Source organism: Molothrus ater, chromosome 6, assembly GCF_012460135.2.
Source record: "Molothrus ater isolate BHLD 08-10-18 breed brown headed cowbird chromosome 6, BPBGC_Mater_1.1, whole genome shotgun sequence".
NCBI classification, from domain to species: domain Eukaryota; kingdom Metazoa; phylum Chordata; class Aves; order Passeriformes; family Icteridae; genus Molothrus; species Molothrus ater.
In genome coordinates this window covers 28,150,740-28,173,307 of record NC_050483.2, presented here as the reverse complement: position 1 = coordinate 28,173,307, position 22,568 = coordinate 28,150,740, and the positions used below count along the sequence as shown (strand labels likewise).

The 22,568-nt window shown below is 36.0% G+C and overlaps 1 protein-coding gene across 11 annotated transcripts in view; it reads left to right on the top strand.

The window, feature by feature from the left end:
• Positions 1-22,568, top strand: part of PCNX1 (pecanex 1) — an 89,523-nt gene that overhangs the window by 25,586 nt on the left and 41,369 nt on the right. For 4 of the 11 annotated variants that reach the window (XR_004980350.2, XM_036384619.2, XM_036384618.2 and 1 more), the window contains 5 exons: positions 5,670-5,802; positions 10,310-10,494; positions 17,610-17,700; positions 19,371-19,428; positions 21,545-21,762. Coding sequence is in view for 10 of the 11 variants with exons in the window: in XM_036384619.2 (XP_036240512.1) it covers positions 5,670-5,802; positions 10,310-10,494; positions 17,610-17,700; positions 19,371-19,428; positions 21,545-21,762 (685 nt within the window). In the remaining variant the exon portion in view is untranslated. The remainder of the gene's footprint in view (positions 1-5,669; positions 5,803-10,309; positions 10,495-17,609; positions 17,701-19,370; positions 19,429-21,544; positions 21,763-22,568) is intronic. The other 7 variants (XM_036384620.2, XM_036384615.2, XM_036384610.2 and 4 more) reach the window with 6 other exon arrangements.

Sequence of the window (22,568 nt, the reverse complement as noted above, 5' to 3'; positions counted from 1 at the left end):
AAAAATCAAAAATCTATCAGCTCTGATGGAATTGTTCACATTGCTGTAAAATGTTGCTGTGAGATAAAACTCATTAATTTATTGAAGTCGGCCACTAATTAATGTTTGGGGTTTTAGTTAAGGCTATGTAATGCAAACATGACTTTCTGTGTATCATATGCTAGCATCATCTGCCACATACGCTGGTAACACTGTGTTTTGAAGATTTACAGCATCTTTTCCTTTAGGTGAATAAATCTAAACACAAAGTCAGAACTAACTTTATTGAAGATTAATGTCAATTATGAATAATTTGTCTGCTACATGAATATAATACTAGGTATTGATACCCAAACTCTGGGATATAGGGTCTGCATTGGACAGGGGGTCAGATGGAGTTTAGCTTTAGTTTTTTGACCTGAAGTACATCAGCATTATATTCAAGAGGTCTATGTGAGCAGCCCAGTGTTTTTAAAAGTGGAATCATTCAAGTAGGAAGTTCAATGAAGTAGGATAAGTAAGACTCCTATTTTTATCTTTGGCCTTAGTATAAAAATTTTACTGTCAAGCTAGTCTGTAAAAATGTTTGGTTCAGAATTCAAACCAGATGGTTTTATTGTCCTGCTTTGTTCCTTCCTTGATAGGGTTTTGCTTTTCAGGTTGCTGTAGTGACTGTTTTGACATAATTGTAAATATTTCTTCAGGCTAGTTTCAGACTTACTTTTTTTCTTTTTTATAAATGAAACCACAAAATTGAATTCCTGGGCTTTACTTTCTTTCTTGAATTGTGTGTTGTTTTCTTCTGCACTATTTTCTAGCAAAAGTTTGTAACTTGGAGATACCACGCTGTTCTTCATTGTTTCTCCTTTGCTGCACACATCTCTGTTCTTCAGAAATAGTTATTAGTGATATTTTTCATTAAATATCCACAGTAAGTTATAATACTCTGAGCCAATATTTTGATTTTTTTATCAGAGAAGTGTAAGTAATCCCTGCAGCTGTAGGTTTTATTAAGGTGCATAATAGCATGGTGATTAACAACTCCATACTGAAGATATGGACTGAACAGACTGCTTCTTTCTACTTGGGTATCTTTCAAGTATGGTTTTAATATAGTGGTAGGGCATGTGAAGATAAACTGTATGATGCCTCAGCCACGAGGAGAACAGTAGTGCTAACCCATAAATGCATGTGAAGTACATCTCGGATTTCAAACACAAATGAGATATAGATGCACAGTAGAGGAGAACAGCATTTCAGCTGTTTGGTTTGGCAAAATATGTTCTGTCTTCGAAGAATTTTATTGCTTACTTGCATTTGCAAATTTCATTGCTTATGTGAGTACATGAGCCATAAACTATTCATTCCAGCTCTTGCTGAGAACATGTAGGCTTAGTAATTAGTGATTGAAAATAGATCTGTTTCTCATTTGATAGGGTGAGAAAGGGAGTGTCCAAGCATCACTCAGGTTCTGTGTGTACCTTTAACCATGCTTAACCTGACTAATATTCAAAACCATCTAGGCTTTAAGTGATGGGGGAGGGGTGTTGGGTTTTTCAGCTGTGGGGTTTTTTTTCCTTTTTTTCCTGAGAAGAGTGAGCGAGACTTTCTGCTGTGGTAGTTTTTTTTCTTGCTTGCTTTCTAGTTAGAATGATTGCAATTTTTATCCTAAGAACTTTATGGTTTTCCACATGGATACTTCACCCTTGTATTAGTTTCATACCACATCTTTCCAGGAATCTTCTTATGAAAAATTTTTCTGTATTTCAGAATTTATCTAAGGCACTGAGTTTAGCATTTTTTTGTAGCAAAATGAAATGGTCTTATTGATGCAATAAAATTTTGTCAGTTCTGCTTTTTCATGTTTTGCTTCTTAGGCTTCTCTCTTCTAAATTTTGGTTAAAAGCAGCATTAAGTAGGTGCAGGGAGATGTTGCAAATGTTTTGGCTTGTTTTTATGTAAATGTTCCTGTTCAAAGGAAAATATTTGTACTTTGTTTCTTAAAGCTAGGTGTCTTATACAGCAGTTGGACAGTTGTAGAATAAAACTGTGAGTCTTCAGGTTCTGTTTAAAACTTAGTAAAACGGCAGAAGTGAGCATAAAAAGGTTCAATATAAAGCATCTTTCCAAGTGTCTGATGACAAAATGATATCCTCATGACATTTTAAGCCTGTAACTGTTTCCAGTCAGAAGTGTTAAACAAGTTAATTTTAATGCAACTGCACGCAAACACATATTCATTAACAGATACAAGTGTCATTATTTCCTCTTTGAAAAGAGTTGTGTTATATTTGGAAATAGGCATGTGAGGGGTTAAGTTTACTACAAGGTTGTCACTAGGTCTCCACTTCTTATTTGATTGATCTCTGGGGTGTTGGTTTATATTTTTAATTCGTGCATCTTGAACACATTTTTGTGTTCTTGAGGGTAGATAGTGCTGGGGACTCATATTCAAATGACAGCATTTCTTGATATTAAGTGCAGTGATTCAGCATAGAAGCATAGAATAAAAAAACAGAATAAAACAAATATAGAGCACCTTTTAACAAACATTCTGTAAGCTGAAAAACTTATCTTCCTCTACTGATTAAACTGAAGTAGGCATGAACTTTAGAAGTATTACCTGTGTTACTTCTTCCTGTTACATCTAGATTTTGTACATGACTAGATGTTGGATATTACATTTCTGGAGTCTAGGATAAGTTGTAAGCAGTATTGGACAAGTGTATGTGACATGATAAATATTAAAGCTTATTTATATTGAAATGTGATAGAACTGCTTTCATCATGGTAGAGGGTAAGTTAGGAACTTTGTCTTCCTACTGGTGAACTCACAAGCAGTTGCCCTTCTCCTTCTCATTAAAGGCAAGTAGAAACACAAATAATACAAATTAACATAAAGAGCTTTCCATACTGGTGTGTGTACATTTTAAATTGTATGTCTTCTATGAAATTATATTAAAAACAAAAACTGACTGAAAAGTCTTGGGGAAGACTGAGCAAACCCAAGGGGCCAATACAATAAACAAAACCAAACCACAGCCCCTCTGGTTTTCCTTTTCAACCAAAAGCAAACTGAGCAGTTTAGCTTTCTACACTTCATGCTAATCCTCTCTGCTCAGCTAGCCTTTTTTTTAACTTCTTTGGTCATGTTTTCTACATGCAGCTTCTTGCAGTGTTGTGTAATGTTAGCAGACTTGAGTTTGTTGGTCTGAACAGCCCTGCAGTCTTTTCAAAAGAACTTGTAAACTTGTGTAGTGACCCTGAATGGCACCACCTGCATTCAGGAAGAATGTGTATAAAAGATGTGCATTGAACAAAAGTTTCAAGATGATAAATAAGAATCTCGCGGTAAAACAGGTAGAAAGCTACACCAAAATCTACTTTGACTTTTAAAACTTAAAATTAAATAATAAATGGTTAGAAAATGCCAAAGCTGTTTGCCTCTACAGCTTTGAATTGAATCCCCAACTATATATTAGTTTTTTAAATTTTCTTTTTTTCTTAACTTCAAGCATGTTTGTATACCTGGTTATCTCACAGGACACTGCCTCTGTTAGTTCTTGAGACTTGCTTTAGTGTTAAATTGGAACTATATAGTGAGGACCTATCGTGTTTTCATAATCTCTGTTTCAGTTATTGCAGAATGCTGACAGGTATCTGTCAGTGTTAAGTATGCTACCTTAAAGAATTGCACTTGAATGCTGCTTTTGCTAAGTAGTTACAAGTAGTAATTAAGATACGATGCTGATGTTGACCATCTTAATGGTAATTCAGATATTTACATTTCAGTTAAGACTAGTCACTGTTCCCTTACTTTGTGGCGCTTAACTGTGGTCTGATTACCAGAATTGCTTTTGCATCTGAACTCAGTGGAAACTGTGTTGTGAATATGAATTATTTTATGTTGATGTGTATCCTAAAATAAATGAGCTTTATAAATTGTAATACGAAATTAATGGGCGGTTTTGACCTTGTATGTCATGATTCAGTCTGTCTTGTATAGTGTGGTTCACTTGCTTTGTACTTCAAGTGTGAGAGCTGCAAAGAAATGCTTAAAGAAATTAGGCAGCGTATTAAAATAAAGCTATATATTAAACCACACAAGAAACTTCTTGCTGAAATACCCTAAAAAGGTAGTATAGTCTATTGATGCTTAGAATTGTAAAAACACTTGTGGAGGAATGAGGAAACCCCTGGCTTTTCTGAAAGTACAGGAAAGACTGAATTAGCGTTGCCCTTAACATCTATAATTTTGATAATTAAATCCTTGTAGCTTGAATGTTGGTGTAAAGTAAATCTCTTTATGTAGCTTCTTTTGTTTTAAAGCAAGCTATAAATTGAAGTTTCAGACAGAGAACTCATTTGGTAACCTGGGGTTCATGTGTGAATTAAACTCTTGTTTCAGCCTATATTACTTGAGCTATGGCAGGCACACACAACAGTAGTAGGTTGCTATAGGTTGTTGTTCCCTGTAGACCAGCATTAGAGTCTTTGCTGGTAAGTGTTGAAAGCTTAATGGCAGTAGTGTTGTAACGAAGTGTGCTGAAGTGCATATGGGCTACTCTGCCTGTAGTGTTCCTGCTATTGCTCTCTCTGGGTTTTTTTGGGTTTTTTTCTGTAGGGGGGAGAGGTGGTGTTTGGTTTTTCTTTGTTTGACACAATTCTTGGTTTTCTAACTCTAGTAGTAGGCTCCTTGGCCACCAAGTTGAGATTTCCCTGTCAAGATTGTGATTTTCCTCTTGCACTGACATCGTGTCAATTTTTTTTTTCTGCTCCACTTGCCTGCCAAACCCTATTTTCTCTGCTGCCCATTCATTTGAGCTCTTAAGTGCTCTGCATTCAAATTGACTAGGAGCTTCCTTGGCTCAGGAGGAAGACTTCTCAGATTGTAGACACACCATGAAGCAGTCCAAATCTGAAATTGTTCAGATTGTAGAGCTTAAGGAGCACAGGTGTTTTTTGCGGGATAACATGTGGATAAATATTTTAATCCCTTGAGTACATACAAACTGTTTCTTATGATATTGCTTTATAAATTTGAACCAAACCTTTTGTTTGGGGACCTGAAATAACAAAACCATCAGTCCTTAAAAATAAGTTATTCTCTTACTTATTCTCAACCTCCTGCCTCTGTAAATTATATTGTAATGAGCGTAGAAGGAGCAACGTGTATCCCTTGATGCTTATGAGAAAAAAAAGCTACTCATTTTGTTCCCTGAAAGAGTTGTGATGAGGTTGACCTCAACCCTGTCTATTTGGCAGAAGTTAAAAAATTGAGAAGATTATGGTGAGAAGTGGTAGACAACTTTTGCTAGGTAGTTCTTCAGGCTTCTCCTTAATGATCTGTTCAGTGAGATAAATGGGGAGATCGGACATCTCTTCCTGCCATGCGTAAACGGCAAAGATCTGGGATATCCAACCTCTTTTGCCACCTAGCTATTTGGATCTGGGGTTAAAAAACGTAAGCTGTATATGACTCCCCCAACCACCCAGGTCTTTGCTAATAACTGTGTGTTGTGATCCTGTCTCGAGGCAGCTTGTTTGAGCAGTAAGGACATAAGCTACTTGTGTTGTTGTGAGTCAAGTTCGTTAACTTGGGGAGGGTCAGAGGGAAGAAAGGAGTCTTAAGTTACTGTTGACGTAACTAGGATGGGTTCGTATTTGACCTAAAGTCTGTCTTGATGCAGCAGCACAAGCCAGCGAGGAGACTGTCACATTTCGCCGTGAACGCAGCACATTTAGGCGTCAGGCAGTACGACGCCGGCACAATGCAGGGAGTAACCCTACCCCTCCTACATTGCTCATCGGATCACCCCTCAGGTAGGGTATCTAAATGTTCCACCATATTTAGCATGCATGCAGCAGACCACTTCCCCACACCCACCAGTGTTGCCAGAAAAGCACTTTTTACTTCCTTCCCCACCATAACCTCCTTGAGCTGTCACTGCATGTCACTGTGGGCTTGTTGAATTGTGCATGTATATGTGGCACTATTTTAAAAATGGTCAGGATAGTCAGTCTCTAACATGTTATAGGTGTTTTCAGATTGATATAAAAATTAACTAATGCTAATAAACTTAGCCTCAGTGGTTTTAATCAAAAAACTTTTGGAACTTTTAGAAAACTTTTACTTTCAATCAAGAAGAGAGACCCAAGAAAATAGTATCAGCACTCCCCATTTTGGTTTTCATCTCTTGAATAATGTAGGCATTAGGGACTAGTACTGTGATCACTTTTCACATTTGTAGACATTTGTGAGAGATAAGCAAAATGACAGAACTTTTATAAGAGCTAAATACACACTCCAAAAGAGACTCCAAATCTAAAATACAGGTAAACCTTTATGAAGATCTTGCATCTTTTTACAGCAAAAGAGGAATACTGAAGTGAATAGAATGCCCAGTATTGCTTAGTATAAGATCTAATTGTGTGGCACTTTGCATGCCTTGGCAATGTTTAAAATGTACTGTGTACATGTGTCTGAGGAGTCCCCCAGCCTTTACTGGCCCCTGTATTTACAAGGCTGAGCCTAGTGATTTGTTACATAGAGCAGCTCTGTTTGATCCATCAGCCTGAACAGTAGAAACAGCAGCCACAATAAGTTTTTAAACATGTGTTTTAAGTCTTTCAATTTCTTGGTTGCTTATGGAATTGGAGAATCTGGTGAGGAGAACATGGCCTATAGAAGAGGGAACAGTCCCCTATAAGTATTGAAGTAATTCTTCCTTCAGTTACATGATAAATATGTAGGAGTAATTGCATATTTTATATATTCTTAATGATCTTCCTTCATGTGCTAAACTGTCATTGTGTTTTGGGAATATTTATGTAATTTTTTGAACTAGGAAAACCTGTACAAAAGAAACAAATAAAAAGAAAATACCTTACAATAGAGGGTGACAGAGGAATTGTGCCATCTTTGTCACACCACTAAAATATTTGAGGACTACTTTTGCGAATTTTTCTCAGGCAGGGGGAGTGTAAGAATGGTACCTAAAAATCTAACAGATGAAGGATTGACTTCTGTCATATCAAGGACCGAAACTAGTTAGGTGTGGTTTTAGTGGCTATTCCAATCTGAAGTAGTAATCATGTAATTTTAGATTTTTCTTTGTTAGGCTTTTGGTCTTGCTGAATGTAGGGTGTTCAACTTCAAGCTAGTGATTTACTTCATAGTGAAGGATGATAAAACTTTGTCTTTCAGATCACTTTTGCTTTATCTGATTGCTTTCACTTGGCTCTGAGTTTGTTTTCCTTTTTTTTTTTTTTTTGTAAAGGAGGGTAGTGCAGCTTTGTGTATTGCAACATAAGAGGCTGTGCAGACTAATGAAAGCTCCTTAACTGTGTATTAGTTAGAAAACAGTGTTTTCTTTCTTGTAGGTATAGACTAAGGGAAAGACAGTTTTAAACTGTGGTTGACAGCAGCCTTATTTCCACATGCTAGTGCAGTCATTAAGGTTCCCATGGCTTAAGCTTGACTTCAGTGAGAGACTATGAAGTAACTTTGTGAACTTTATGAATCATGAATTTCATGTTGTGAAGTGGGAGTATCTCTTTAATCAGACAAGATGTTCAAGGGTAAAAAAGCAGATTAAACATTCTAGCCTTGTATTTCCTCTAAGCATCTTCATTATCTAAATTTGTTCTATTTTAAATTAAAAGCCACCCAACACTGCTGACTGTACTTTCTCTAACATAATGACATACATTATCAAAAATGCTTTATAATATAAACATAGTCAGAATTGAATACTTATTGAGGGTAATTTACTCAAAGTACTTTTCATGATGCTAAATGACTGTCCCTTGGAGTGGAGTTAAATTGCTAACCAAACACCAAAGTGCTTTTATATTTGTTTGACACAAATTCCATTTCAGCTGTCAACTGTGGAATGTATCTGAAAAAAAATATGTATTAATGTTCTAATTTCAAGGTGAACAGTCTAAAAATACCCTTTCCTTTACACGGGTAGCTTAATTTTAGTGTAAATTTTGTATTACTGGAAAGAGGAAACCCTTAAGAAATATTTAATTAAATCATGCCTAAGGAGCAAATGTGAAGAAATATAGAGACATTTTTAGGCAGGTACCACTTAAAAGTCTTCAAAATGTCGCTGCAATTGTACTGACATCACACCTGTATGCTGTTGGTGAGCTGCCCCACTCTAGTTTCTGATACTGCTAATCCATGACTTCAGATATTAAACTTACAAGAGTATTGGATTTACTAATCTTTAGTTGCCCTGATGTTATGTGTTTCTTATTCTTGCCAGCAAAACTTTAATCTTCTAACTCTGTCATAAAATTGGATGTTGGGGGAATGTTCCCTAGGACCTATTGAGTTAAACCTGATTTCTTTTTTAATTTCCTGTCCATGATTGCAATTACTTTCACTTCCTCTGTGAAATATTTAGTAAAAGAGACAATGGCATTATGTATGCATGCCTTTGGCAATGGTAGACAAGTTAAACCTAGTATACCAGGTCTAGTAAATTCTGTTGGTTGGATGCTAAATTAGACACAAGATTGTTTTGCCTGGTAACCTAAAAAAACAAACCCAAAATGCACCATAAAACACCATCCACCCCGCTTTTGTCCTGTCTAAATGTCAATAGTGTTTTGGGCACTTCAAAAGTAAGTGTTCACTGGTGTTCCATGTAGTCAATGGTGTATGCATGTGTGTAAGTGACTCTATGAAGCAGAATTTTACTCCTGTAATAATCAGGGAGAGAATAAGCCGGGGTCTTTTTGCAGTTGGTTGACATTGATACTTTGATGGGATTTTTTAATTGTGACAGATGTGGATAACTATTCAAAGGGCAGCTGTCTCTTGAGATGTACCTGCTGTTTATGGGAAAGCAGTATTGTTTAGCATTAGTTTGGTGTTGCTTAAGGAAGGCAGTGAAAGTTGGCACATCCGTGAACTTCCTTAGGGCTTCTGTTGCTGCACAGCTCACTGAAAGCCTTGTGTACTGCAGCAAAACACTGAATTTAAATTTCAGGTTAAAATGTTAGAACACAGTAAATAATGAGTTGCAGTTCTTTTCTTCCTGAGCTGTGTGCATGTCTGCATTATTTTGCATGGGCTTTTCTTAACACCTATTCTTATATCCATATTTTGTTTTCCAGTGATGCTCTAACAAAAGAACTGAAAAATAGATGATGTAGAAAATACTGTTAAAAGCAAGTACATCAGATATAACCCTTCAACTCTTAGTAAGATCTTGTTTTTTTTAGTTGCCTCATTTGCCAACTCTAGCATCATGCTGTAAATAGTGCTAAAACCAACAGGTGATATATATTGTTTTTCAAAAGAGAGTGTTTAAACTATTTTCCAGTCTTTAAAATACAAAGTCTAAGATAAGGCCTCAGCTACTGTAACTTCTTTAAATCCACAAAATGAAGGATAATAAAACCAGTGCTCTTGCAAAGATGGTGTGATATCAACTGTAAACATAATGTACTCTGACACTGTCATACCTGATATTAAACAAGCTATTAAAACAATCTAACTTTTGTAAATAGTTTTATAAAGTTAATTTTGCAATTGAAGTCTGTGAAGAGGAGAATTAACATTTTTAAACATTGTCTGCTCATGCCTATGAGAAATGTACAAATTTCTCTGAAAGCCAGGTTGGCTTTTAAAACCTTTGTTTTGGTGAGTAATAAAGCTTTTGCTGTAACTTCAAAATAACTTCAGAATCAACTTTAGTTTTGCCAATTAATAACTTTATATAGAGAGTCTTAATATGTTCAAAATAATTCTGGATCCAAATGTATTACTTCAGTAATTTTCAAGGTCTGTATTATCCTTTGGCTATTAACAAAGCTTAAAGACGTTTTCTAGGTAGTGTGAATTAATAATAAGAAAGGTAATATGACTAAGAAAAAAGTCCTAAACAGCTGATCAGGTCATACTTGAATACGCAAAAAATTATTGTGAGAAGACTGGAATAGTCAGTAGTAAATATAGGTGATAGCTCAGGTTAGCCTGTAGTTAAACTAACTGGCACTAATTTGCTTTTGCACCCACAAATTAAGACACAGAAGAAAATACCTGTTGGGTGACTTGGGGAGATCTTAGAAAGCAATACTACTTCTAAGAAGTTGACAGGAGCACTATCTCTAGATTACTGCCTCAACTAGGGCCTAAATACTCTGTTACATAGAATGTAGGGGTTATTTTAACCCTAACTGTTGACTGCTTAATGCTACTATTTAAAAAAAAAAGTTTTCCTCTTTAAACTGAAAAATCTTGTTTTGCTTCACTTCTGGCTCTTTTGCACTTCTTCCTGGTAATGTGTCCCCAATGCGTGTTTTCTCGTAGCCTTCAAGATGGTCAGCAAGGCCAGCAGTGCTCCTCCCAGGTCAGAGTGCAGTCCTGCCCCCCTTCCCAGGCAGCTGTGCCCGGCGCTAGCGCCTCCTTGCTGGTGAGAAATGGGAGTGTCCACTTAGAAGCATCACATGCCACTGCATCTGCTGTAGGCGGTAGCAGTTTGCACGATGAACTTGGTATGCAGGCCTTATGTAACCTTGGTGACATGGAAGTGTTAATACAGCAGATTTATTGGTAATAATGCACTGAAAACCAGCTAATCTGAGCATTGTTTCTGAATCTTATAGGTGTGTTTCTAGGAAGAACTAAGAGCTATTTTGCTTCATTGAGCTATATTGAGCTATATTGCTCAATCACCTTTCCAGGCAGTTTCTCTAACAAATGTGTGATAAGAAATAAGGAGTCATAGATACAAGTAATGATGGTGTGAGAGCTTTCTTGATTTGAATAATGTAACACAAGTAATAAATCTTTCCTATGGTCCTGCAGGCAGTTGAGCAGAGATGGAGACTTTGGGGATCTTCTGGTTCCTGAAAAAAACCAACTTGTTATGGCTCCTAAGAATTCTTGATCTTACCTTTTTTAGATAAGTTGTTTAGCTGCTGTTCAAAAAAAGAAATACTTATGTAAATGAATGCTTTGTTTTGAATGTACACCTTAATTTTAGGAGTTTGGTATTGGAAGTAAATCTGGACTCTTTCATATATCAAATGTCATCATTTTATGGAGCTTTATAGTGTCTTCTTAGTTCTTCATGGTCCATTTTATGTGGTATTCTTGATGATTGACTTCTTAATTAACTTCTATGCAGCTAATAAAATTGCTAGGATGAAGTTAAGACAGTCTTAATAAATGACTGATCTGCCACATAGTGCAGGGGCCAGTTTGGAAAAATTCCTGGCAGGGATCTTTGCACCTATCTATACATGGCCTGAATTACTTATGACTTCATCATTAATACCTAACTCTTCTTTGAATTATTAAAATTGGCATCTTGAGCACTGACAATTATTAGTGATGGAATTTTAGCAGCTATCAGCTCTAATACCCTAAAAGTACAGGTTTGATCAGAACACTGACCAAATGTGTGTTTCAGACCTCTGTGTAATCCAGGACTAAAAGATAAGTGAGTTGTCTCTTACCCCACTAGAGGGGAAGACTCCATGAATTGAGAGTCCGTGGTAACCCTTTAAATGTGAGTTTGACTGAGTCTTCATTCTTCTGCATCATCTAGTGCAGGAAAAATGGAATAGAAGCAAAACTGAAAGCCACCTTTACCTACTCTGAGATGTTTTATAAGACCTAACTACAAATGTAATAAATACACATGATCTAGTTATCTAATATTTTTTGTTGAAGATTCTGTTGCTTTACTGTTTTTTAGATAGAAGTCTTATTGTTTCAGTCTCAGTGCTTGTGTCTCTCTGCTATGAAAACTTGTTACATGAAGCCCATTTTTTAATTTAATTTGGACTCTTCTTTCATATTTGAAATATAACTCTGAAATTGTTATACTGGTTATTTCTGTCCAAGTGTAATGTTGAGCTATATTCTTGAGGCTACCATTATTTATTTGAAGGATTTTGTTCCTCTTACCCAAAACAATACGGTTGAGTTCTGTAGAATTTGTCATTTAATATGCAATCTAGGTCTATGTTATGTAGGAGATTGTATTATTTGCTCTTTCAGAAATCAAAGGAGATCATATATAAAATTCAACATGGCATTTAGAATCTGTAGAAAGGCATATTCATTGTATTTTTTGTGCATTGGAGTCTTCAGAAATTAATGAGATTCAGTTCTTCTAAACTTTACCTGTACTGTGCTTATATGGGACATCACGTTCTCTTTGGGAGGCACAAAACTTCTGGGATCTGCTAGATAGGAATCTGATGTATAACAGGGACTTGTTTCCTGTTTTGAGACTCGGAGCATCTAGTTTAGAATCCTTTGAGAGAAAGGAGCTATTATAGGCAGGATCTTCTTGTGTTATTTTAGGAAAATAAAATTTTCTAGTTTGTGTAGCAGGTTTTGTGGAACAGGTGCTATCTTTTGTTAATTGTAAAATAGTTGGCAAAATGGTGCAAGCTTTCATGTGCATGATCCCTTTATCAGGTCTGACAAGAAAGTATCTTTCCTTATAAGTGGTATGTGGCTAGTTTGTTTGGGCGCTTTTGTTGGGTTGTGGGTTTTTTTTAACCCTCAGTCAGGGATGAAGTAACACTATTTTTCTCTTTCCATTGAGTCTAAGGCTCTTGGTTTTGCTATGTTATCCCAAAATACCTTACAGTGAAAGATGACTCTGTAGTTTGTCTGTGGTTTGGGTTGGGAGAAGGTTGTAGTTTGATTTTCCCATGATCAGCATCAGAATAAAAATAAAAGCAATGAAGGAGCTATGACCAGTTCTTTGTTGCTGTGGAAATCATTGTGACTGCCCAGGGCAAAAAAACCCATAGTGGCTGGGGAAATACCTGGAAACAAATCCTGGTTTATTCCAACTGGAAATATCAGTGACAAACATAGGTGGGGTTGTATATCACTGTACAGTGCATAGAATAGTTTATTTTCTTAATTCAAATCCTCTTGGAAAGGCAAACAGGGCATATATTCACTTACTGTAAAAGCCTCACATATTTGGCTCATGTTTTCCTTTACCACTGCGCTATCTATTTCTACATTTTTTCTATTCACTTTGATGTCAAGATGCAGCACTTAACAAGACACACAATTTTTGGTTTTGTTTACTTTAAAGTTTCTTGTCTTATAATTTGATTCTGGTGGCTTATTTTACCAAGGATGAGCCTCACTGTATTATACCTGACCCACACCCAGTCTGGTGATTATACAGTTATCTTTAACTGGGCACTGCCCTAAGAGTAAGGCAAGAGATGCTTTGAGGCATTATCTTCAGTCTTCCAGGTTCAAAGTAGGAAGATTTTTATCAGTTATACTGTTAGGAAGCTTGAGGGGGAAAGGAACTTGAAAGGATGGAAAAGTATCTTGATGTGGAGTGGTAAACATGAAGTAAATCATAGAAGGAATGCAGGATGGAAAGGAAAGGTGGCAAACTAAATGCCATGATTATAGGCAGGATTAATATAATACAAATCTCAAAAGCAACAAAACATGTGCCATGACTTAAGTAAATGACAGTTTTCAGAGCAGAGTGTGGCAGTACTGATTCTTTTTGTTCTGATAGCTGATTGTTTAGACAGGTAGGTGGGATTTTTCAGCCCTTGCAGTGAAGATTGATTAAATTAAAATTAGATTTTGTCAAGTAGTTACGAATCCAAGTACTGAGTTAGTAGAACAGATGCCCAATGTCTGAAGCTGGGGTGAAATAACAGACTCTTGTCCTTGGCTAGATGATTTTTTAAAATTGCTTTTGTGCTTAAAGAGAACTGCTCATCTAGAACGTTACAAGACAATTATGGTGGTATGGTGGATCTCTGGTTGTTTTGTCTATACAACAACCAATAATCTTTCAGATTTAAATATTTTAATTTATGAAGGCAGTTGAATGGTTTTGAACATCAAAACTTCTATGTAAAGATAGACATATACACTGGTTACTTATTCGATTAATACCAATTTAGAAGCAGTCAGTACCTTTTGATAATTCAATAGATGTGATTTATTTGGGATGGATGTGGGAGCATGTTCAAAAGTTCATATGGAAAATACATATTCACTTCCCATTATTGCTATGGAAAATATTCATGTTGTAGTCTGGAATTTGGGGTAATAGGTAAGTTACTCTTTTGACAAACTTCATATAGGAACAAAAAATGACCTACTTGGAAGTGTTCTAACTGAAAACATGGATGCCTTCATACCATAGCTAATTTTGACCTTTGGAAATAAAGCTCCTAGCAGTCTACCAAGAAGTCAAATTCTGATGACTTTGCTTTTGCTAACTAGGATTTTAAAAATACTGACTGAAGCAGCAGACAAATATATCTTGATCTAATGATGATGTAATTTCATCATGTCAGTGAGCATTTGCATGTGAACTAGTCTGAGCAGTTTGAAAAAAGGTAGTACATATTGGATGTAAAACTGGGAAGCACACTGGAGATAACTTAGCTGAGGAAACCATCAGAGCGACATTTTAGTTAAATCCTGAGCCACTTAAGTATTCCAGGTTTTGTCTGTGTAAGCTCATCAGCCTGTTGCTGTTGTCTGTTGATGCCCATAACTGTGGGAATATGAGTTTGTACAGTGTGAACTGTTACATGGTTGTCTCTGGATATTGATATTTTGGTCTTTTGGAACAAGGAAACTTGCTTCAAAGAACACAAATTTACCTTCTCTCCATTTCAGAATGAAGATGTATTTTGGATTTGTGTGCTTGAGTATCACAGTGTCTTGGTTTGTTATTGTAACCTGGTCGAAATAGAATATTTTTGGGTGACTTTAATTTGTTAAGAACTTACAGGTCTCTTTTTTTTTGTGTGTGTTTGTGTGCAGAGAAGTTAGACATTTATGTTGAGCAGGCAGACATGCTATTGATCATATTTCTTGATTTGTAACATTATCTTTGGAGCTTCCTGTTTGTTCACAGCTTGATAAAATTGCAGGCTTTAGAGAGAGAAAATATGTTCTTAAGCTTATTCAATGTGGTGCTGTTCCAAGTATCCCACGGAGAATGCTGTGGGAGACAGGAATGGGAAAGAGTCACTAGAGTAAATAAAAATGCTAGGTATGTCCATATGTATTGAATCTTGAGTATTGAAGTTCTTCATTAGAATTTATGTACTGTGAGGAAGCTGTTCCTGTCTCAGAGAGTTAAAAAATTAAGGATTTTGGAGCCTATTTTATTATCTCCAGTCAGACTTTGGAGTTTGTGTCACCAATAGCAATGAACAGTCCCTGTCAAGTTTTCTACGGAGATGAGTTGAGGCTTTTCTGAAAAATCTTTTTATTTAAACCAAGCAACCAAAAAATCCCAACAGAATGACAATAACAAAACCAAAGCAAATCAAAAACAGCAAAAGAAAAACAAAAAAGGGGGCAGAAAAATTTTTGTATTAATGAGAAGCTGTGCTTGCCAGGGAGCTAACTTTCAATTGAAACCTCTTTAAATAGGTAGATGAATTGCAAGCATGACATATCCTGAGTCCATTTTGTAGTTTGTGTATAAGCAGTAGGAATTAAGTGTTCTGTTTGTTTGCAACCTCTGTAAATCAGCTTTGTTATATCCCACTGCAGCAGTGCAATACTTACAGCAGCAATATAAATGCTGCAAATTTTAGTAGATTCACAGATCAGTTGGGTGACAGGGAACTGTAGATATGAAAAAGTGTAATAGTTCAGTAAACTTCCGCTGAAATAAATGCCTGATGTGTTTTCCTCAGTCCAAGGGAAGGGGAAGTTGTATGTCCAAGTAGTATATTCTAACTTCTGTGACTAGAATTTCATTAAGTTAAAAATTAAAAAGTTTAATTTACTGGATCTCTATTCAGTAATGCAAGACCATGAAGAATTTAACCCAAACTTCCATTTTTTTAAGGGCTGCTTGCCCCGATTTTTCTATAATAATTAATGCACATTTTTGTCCTGAGTAGAACCTGAAGTGTATTTGTATTGTCCAGTATCTCCATGTTTGCTCCTAAAACTTTTTTATTGACAGAGTTAATAAATATACCTTTGTAACCAAGGATTTTTATTAGTTGTGGGAAGATTACCCGTGTTATCTACTAGTTTAAATTATAAGCTTCAGTATTAACTGTGTACTACACACTGCATTGAAAACCAAAAGATAATCAGCTAAAGCACTTCATTAAAATCTTATCCAATGAGGAAAAAGCTCTAACAAGTGAACTTTGTACTTAGGCCTGTGGCAGATGTAATTGAGTATCGGGAGAGAGCTGTTGTGCATGCTGTTTGTGCCTCCTGAGCTATGTAGGGGACTGTCTTGTCACAGTGGTGGCTCTGAGCACAGCTGTGGTATTTCCCTGGTTGGTCTGAAGTGCTCCTTCTGAGGGTAGAAAGCTTTATGAAGATGTTTTCAATATACCAGTTCTTTTTCTTTGTTTCAGCATCTAGCTGAGTGGTTTAAGCCACTGGTTTTAAGCATCTAGCTTGAGTGATTTAACCTGCTGAGATTCAAATTCTGAATCAAACTTAAATGTCTATGGGTCTGAAGAGAAGCTGCTGCAGGATTATATTGTGTTAAAAAAACGTTCAAAATCCATGGTATTAGCAGGTTGTGCTTTCAAAGAAGTGGGAAAGATTGGAAGCTCTGATTTTGTTAGGTACTTCTGGGGACTGCTTGGTATCTTGTATCAGCGGAAGGAAAAGTTGCAAGACATACAGCTGAGAGGCGTATACAGTTTTTCTTCACACGCTCCCAAGTGGGATTTTTTTCTTTTGTTTATATGAGCTAATATTGGAATATTGCATGTTTTGCTTCATGACTTGAGGGTTTTAAGCTAGCAGAGGTGGAGAAATTGGCAGATATTTCATATGAGATCAGTTTCAAAATCAGGTTCCCGGCATTCAGAGCTGAAATATATTGAACCTGGCCTTCAGGGAAAATTACAATACTTATCTCTCTGATCAGGCCAGTGTTGGGAGGTGGGTGCTGTGAAAACATATTTGAGTAAGGTAATTTATCATTTGAGTTACAATCTTTGGCTACTTTTAAAAATTAAGTATTTGAGAAGTCCAAATAGTTTATCTAAGAAGTTAGTTTGCAGTCCTTTCTTCTTACACTAGCTTGTAGAATAAATCTCTTCTGCACATTCCTTTTTTGAGTTTCCTAAGTTAAGTTATGAAGCATCTCTGGCCACTTCTTTGAGTCTCTGTGTTTCTTTTCAAATAGACATGGGTGTTTCAAAAGAATTTTATTCAGGATACTTGTGTTATCACTGCTGTAGCTAAATGTTCTTAGATGCTGATAGTGAATGATTTACTGATGGTTCTCTTGGGCGTGGGAAGGACTGAAGAAGCTGGGCACTGCAAATTTTTCATGTGGTTAGTCTCTAAGAGGAAAAAGAGGCTTACACTGTCCTTCTGTTGTGTTAATGATGGCATCTTGTAAATACAAACTCTTTAATTCAGTACTGCAGTTACAGTATATATGTTATGTAAAATGGTACGAAAGACAGCTGCGTAGCTAATGTCTGCCCTGGTGGCGCATTCATGAGTAATCACATTTTGTATTTTGACACTGATGTAAATTTAGATGTCTGAATTGATCTCTGTAGTAAGTTAATGAATAGAAGCTGCTGCCAGTGGGGTGAAACATGAGGAAATTTTGACCTGCTTTTGACCTTTTCTTTAATAGGTAAGTTCAGTTCTGCGCTCTACGAGACAGGGGGCTGCGACATGTCGCTTGTGAACTTTGAGCCAGCTGCAAGAAGAGCATCCAACATCTGGTGTGTGTGAAGGCCAGTCAAGAGTGATGATTCTTGTCTTACTACAATCCAATATTTTATTTTAATTTTAAAAGGTTATTTAGTATGGACTACCAAAAAAATCAATTCAATCTATTAACCATATACTTTTACTTTTGTGACTCAAGTGATTTTTACTAGAAGATAACATTAAGTTAAATATTTATCTCAGAAAATGAGTGCTACTACTAGCTTAACCAGTATACTTCCAAACTGAGAACTTGACAAATGCATTTTTTGTGGGCTTATAGAAAGTCTTTGCTAAAGAATTTAAGCCATTTTTGAGAAAGCTAGGTAGCTGTTGACCATAATGGCTATGGAACTTCCAGCTGTGAAGCTGTTGTAAACTGATAAATTTATTCTCAAGTTCATGGATGGCATCAGACAGTAAATGGAAGTGTTAACATGCCTGAGATTAAAATTTGACTTGTGGCTGAAATAGCCAGCTACATTCTGGAAAGTTCATCTGCTGTTAGAAAGATGTCCTTTCTTTCTCTGAAGGGATAGGAGGCAGAAGAAAGAAAAGCAACCCAAAACCTCCTTTGCCTTCCCACCTGCCCCCAATCCACCTCACTGTGTAGAATTGCTCTGAAGCTATTGCACCATGCTGAATGCTGTAATTCCTACCACACGTACGTGGAATAGCTCTTGGAATTATGGAGTAAGGAATATAAAAGATCCCATCTTTAAATCTTGTGAGAGTATGCAAGTGCCTTTTGTAGAATTGAACTTTGACAAAAAGTTCTGGATTCCTTCCACAAAGCTGCCAATCCCTGCCTCTACTGCTTGCATGTTCCAGATGCAATGGCTTTGCTGTTGGCTGCTGTTATGAAGTTGAATGTGCTAATGGAAGGAACAAACTGGCCATTTCAGATAATCAGCTCTCGGCTGTAGAGAATACCTGAGTTTGAGTGAAGTAAAGTTGATAACAAAGAATGTTTTTATCTTAAGGCAAGGAACTGAAGGAAAGTTGCATAAATTTGATACAAGTCTTACAACCATGTGATTTACATGGAAAACAAACATCCAAAAGCTATCCAAAATTGGGGAAAAAAGCAATGGTTGGATATGGACTCTCATACAGTAAGAGAAATTTCATCTCTAATGAATGGAAATTGCAAAGTAATTTTGCTCTTCTTACCAGAGGTTTAAGTTTTTAAAAAGCAGTTTAAGTAGCTCACTTTACTTGTGCTAAGTATGTGCTATTTTTGGCAGTCTTGGGATATTGATAAAAACAGTATAGAATTATGAGAAACTGCATGTGAACAACTAGAGGCCTCTGAACTTCTTTAGAGATGTGATTGATGTATCTTTACGAATCAGTAGCTAACACCTTATAAAATTTATGTTTTTCAAGTGGAATAATGGCTATCATTGTAGGTTTTTTTTAAGATGATTTAGGGAGTGGGTGTTGAGAATACATTAAGTGTAAGATTAAAGAGTCTCCTGGCTTACTATAGCTGTGGAATGTACCACAATACATGAGACTAAGTGGCTACTTGCATTTATAATAAGTGACTGAAGGAAAAACTTAAAGATATTTAGATAAAATTCAAAAGGTATCAAAATTAATTTGGGACACTAGAAAATTAGAGTGACCTGATGAAATAAAATGTAGTTCATAATCTGAAGTATTTTCCCTGTTCTTATAGTGACACGGACTCTCACGTATCGAGTTCTACCTCAGTTCGCTTTTATCCACATGATCTAGTAAGTTTTTCTTACTTATTTTTAAAGCATGCAAAGAATCAGAGGACTATCCAACTTTATAGCACTGATTAATCATTCTGTGTGGTAGTTCACTGTTCTTATGAAAGAATTTTGTCTGGATTAATGAAGAGAAAGTATTTAGTATTGTAGTGCCTTCATATATTACATAGAAATTAATCTTCCTGCATAGCACTTTTAAACTTAGTTGGTTTCCTCTGATCTAAAAACTAGTGATTTAAAAACACTCATAGAAATTATTCTAAAATACCTTGTAAAAGTTTCCAAAGATGTGTACAATTTAGACAGTTTTCTTTCTGTGCATTATTGAGGTTAGCAGGCAGCAGAAAGACTAACTGTTGTATTTTGACCAAAAGAAACTTCACTTGAGTAATTTCCCTGAAAGGAATTTAGAAATCTGTCATTGGAGTCTGATGTACAAAATATAAATTTGTATGTGGGAAGTGGCTGGCAAAACAAGGCAGAAGCTTACACTGTTTCATACTGCAAATAGCTTTATAATTCCTTAGTTTTATGATTTGGAAGCTTTTGCACTATTGTCAAGTCCAGGCATACCTGTACTCTTAATTCTGAAGTCAATATATGTTCTGACCACAGTGCAAATGGGCATGATTCTTAAGCTGGCAAACCAAAGAGAGGTATGTTGAAGTACCTAATATATAATCAAGGGGGAAAATGAAATACAGCTTTAGGATTTGGCAGAGGAGCAAGAGACCTCCATTTGCCTGACCATGCTTTTGATCAAGAATGTGCTTTTTAAACTTGGTGTCTGCTAGAGAAACTTGCTTTGCTTTTCACAGTCCCCCTCAAACATGTAGCCTTTAGAAAAAAGGCTGCATTACCTCTTCTATGCTTTTGATTTGTCAGTGTAGTCCCATTGGAGGGAATGATTCTGTTTTAAGGCAAATTTGTGACTGTAGAAGCTCAGCCCATGCACCTAAAGGGAAATTTCCATTGAAATTTATTATTAGTGCCATGAATGTTATGCTGATTCTCTCTTTTAAGAAACGAAGCTTTTAAAAAATTGTCGAAAAAGGATCTGTTTTCTGACACAGCTTGCCTTAAATAGTATGGTTTGTGTTTTTTAAATGCCTTTAGAAAGGGAGTATTCCTGCTTGTTTATTCATTAGTATTTTTCTAGGAAGGAGAAGCTGGCTAAGCATAGTTAAGTACACTGATGATTTAAGGAGTGATGACAAAAATTTTATAAATCAAGATATTGAATGTTAAACTTAGATGATTGTAGGGAAAAAGCCCCTCTAAACACTAAACCTGTAGTTTTGACACTTGAAGGTGGCATGAGTATTGAAGTTTTACTCTGCCTTACGCATTGTGAAGCTTGTTCATTAAAGAACATTTTAACAATTATAATGCCTAAGAATAAAGGGCAGTACATCAAGATGTTTCTTGGCCTTGTAGAAACTGGATTAGACTATACAATATGTACTATAGTGTCTTATTAGCATTGAGTACTCTCAATTAGTATCTTTCATGGTTGTTAGTATTACTGTGATTTTCATGAGAACTCTAAACAAACTACAAAATAAGTAATAGTCGTAAATAGTACTTGACTGTTTAGGACAGAGCTTTTTCTTTGGTTCATTTCTGAGTCTATTCTGGATACAATGAGTTTGAATTTGACTGCTGGTGCATGAGTATGTTGCATTGTCATGCAAAAAGAACCATTCAGCATGGGTTTACATGCAGATTAGCTGACTGTAAGAAATGTGTTGTAATTTATTTAAATTAATAATTGGATTATTTTTGTCATGTTTGTTGTCCATGTATCAGTTTACTTGTCTTCAAATTTGAAGTTTTCAGAGTAAATGGGATAAAGTGCTTGGAAGATGCATTCATTTGAAATAAGGCATATGCTGAAATGCCAAAGAGTTGTTGTATGCAAACTGTTATTGCTGCTAGTCCTATTCATGTGCTGTGATAAGGACAGAAAAAGTAAGTAGAAGCCTGTGACAGTGCTTAACATGTAATTCCTCGAAAGTGAAACTAAGGGTTCCAGCAATATTCTTCAAAGCAATTTTCAGTATATATACAGTGATTTGATATAAAGGAGTTTTTGTTAATACTAACTTTCTTTTAGCTTTCTCTTCCTCAGATCAGGTTGAACAGGCTGCTAACAATGGATACAGATCTGTTGGAGCAGCAAGATATTGACCTGAGCCCTGACCTTCAGGACCACATGCAGCCTCAAGAAGAAGCAGCTCAAAAAGTCAAGCAGTACTATCGCTTTTGGATCCTGCCTAAACTTTGGATTAGCATCAATTTTGATAGATTAACTCTTCTGGCTTTATTTGATAGGTGAGATCCTTGTATGTTGCCAGACCTTAGAAAGCAAGATGAAAACAGTTACTAAACTGTAATATAGATAAAACTATCGTTAGAGAATTATACTTACTTACTGTACTCTGGAATATGAAAGAATAATACTGAATGTAGTTTTTCTAAAATAATGGAGGCTACTCTCATTTTCTTCTATAGCAATCAAAAAAGGAAAAAGGAAAGCAACCCCCACTTTACCTGTGTGGGGCAATAATGTATTTGAAGGATCAAATAGAAAGATTCACTGCCAATCTTTTAAGCTAGAATATAGCCTTCTCCAAAAATTAATTAAAGAGTCTACAACCTGGCATGCACTTAGTCTTTTGGTAAACAGAAAGAATTTGCCTGCTGTTCCAGAGCATTTTTCCAAGAGTCGTTTAATACTGTGACTTCTTGTCCCTGTACATTTACCTAGAGGAATACAATGAAATTGATCCTCCAGTTACCAGCTTTTGGAATATGTAGAGTATTTATATTTTGGTAATGAACCTCCTTGAAATAAACAGGACAGTAGTGATTCTGTCCAGGGAGGAGTACTCATAACTCTGTTCCGAAGCACTAGCAATATCATAGGGAATTATCTGTATTCCACTTGGCATAACTTACTCAAGCAAGAGTATTTTTAGTTTCATCATTAGAAAATCATGAATGACAGATTATATACACAGGTAAGTTATCATACTTATGTTTTTTCTTAGGCTTATCATCATCTTGGATGGGGTTTGAATATAGATTTACATTACAGACTGTGCTTCTGGTGGAACATTTGATTTATTTCTAAAATT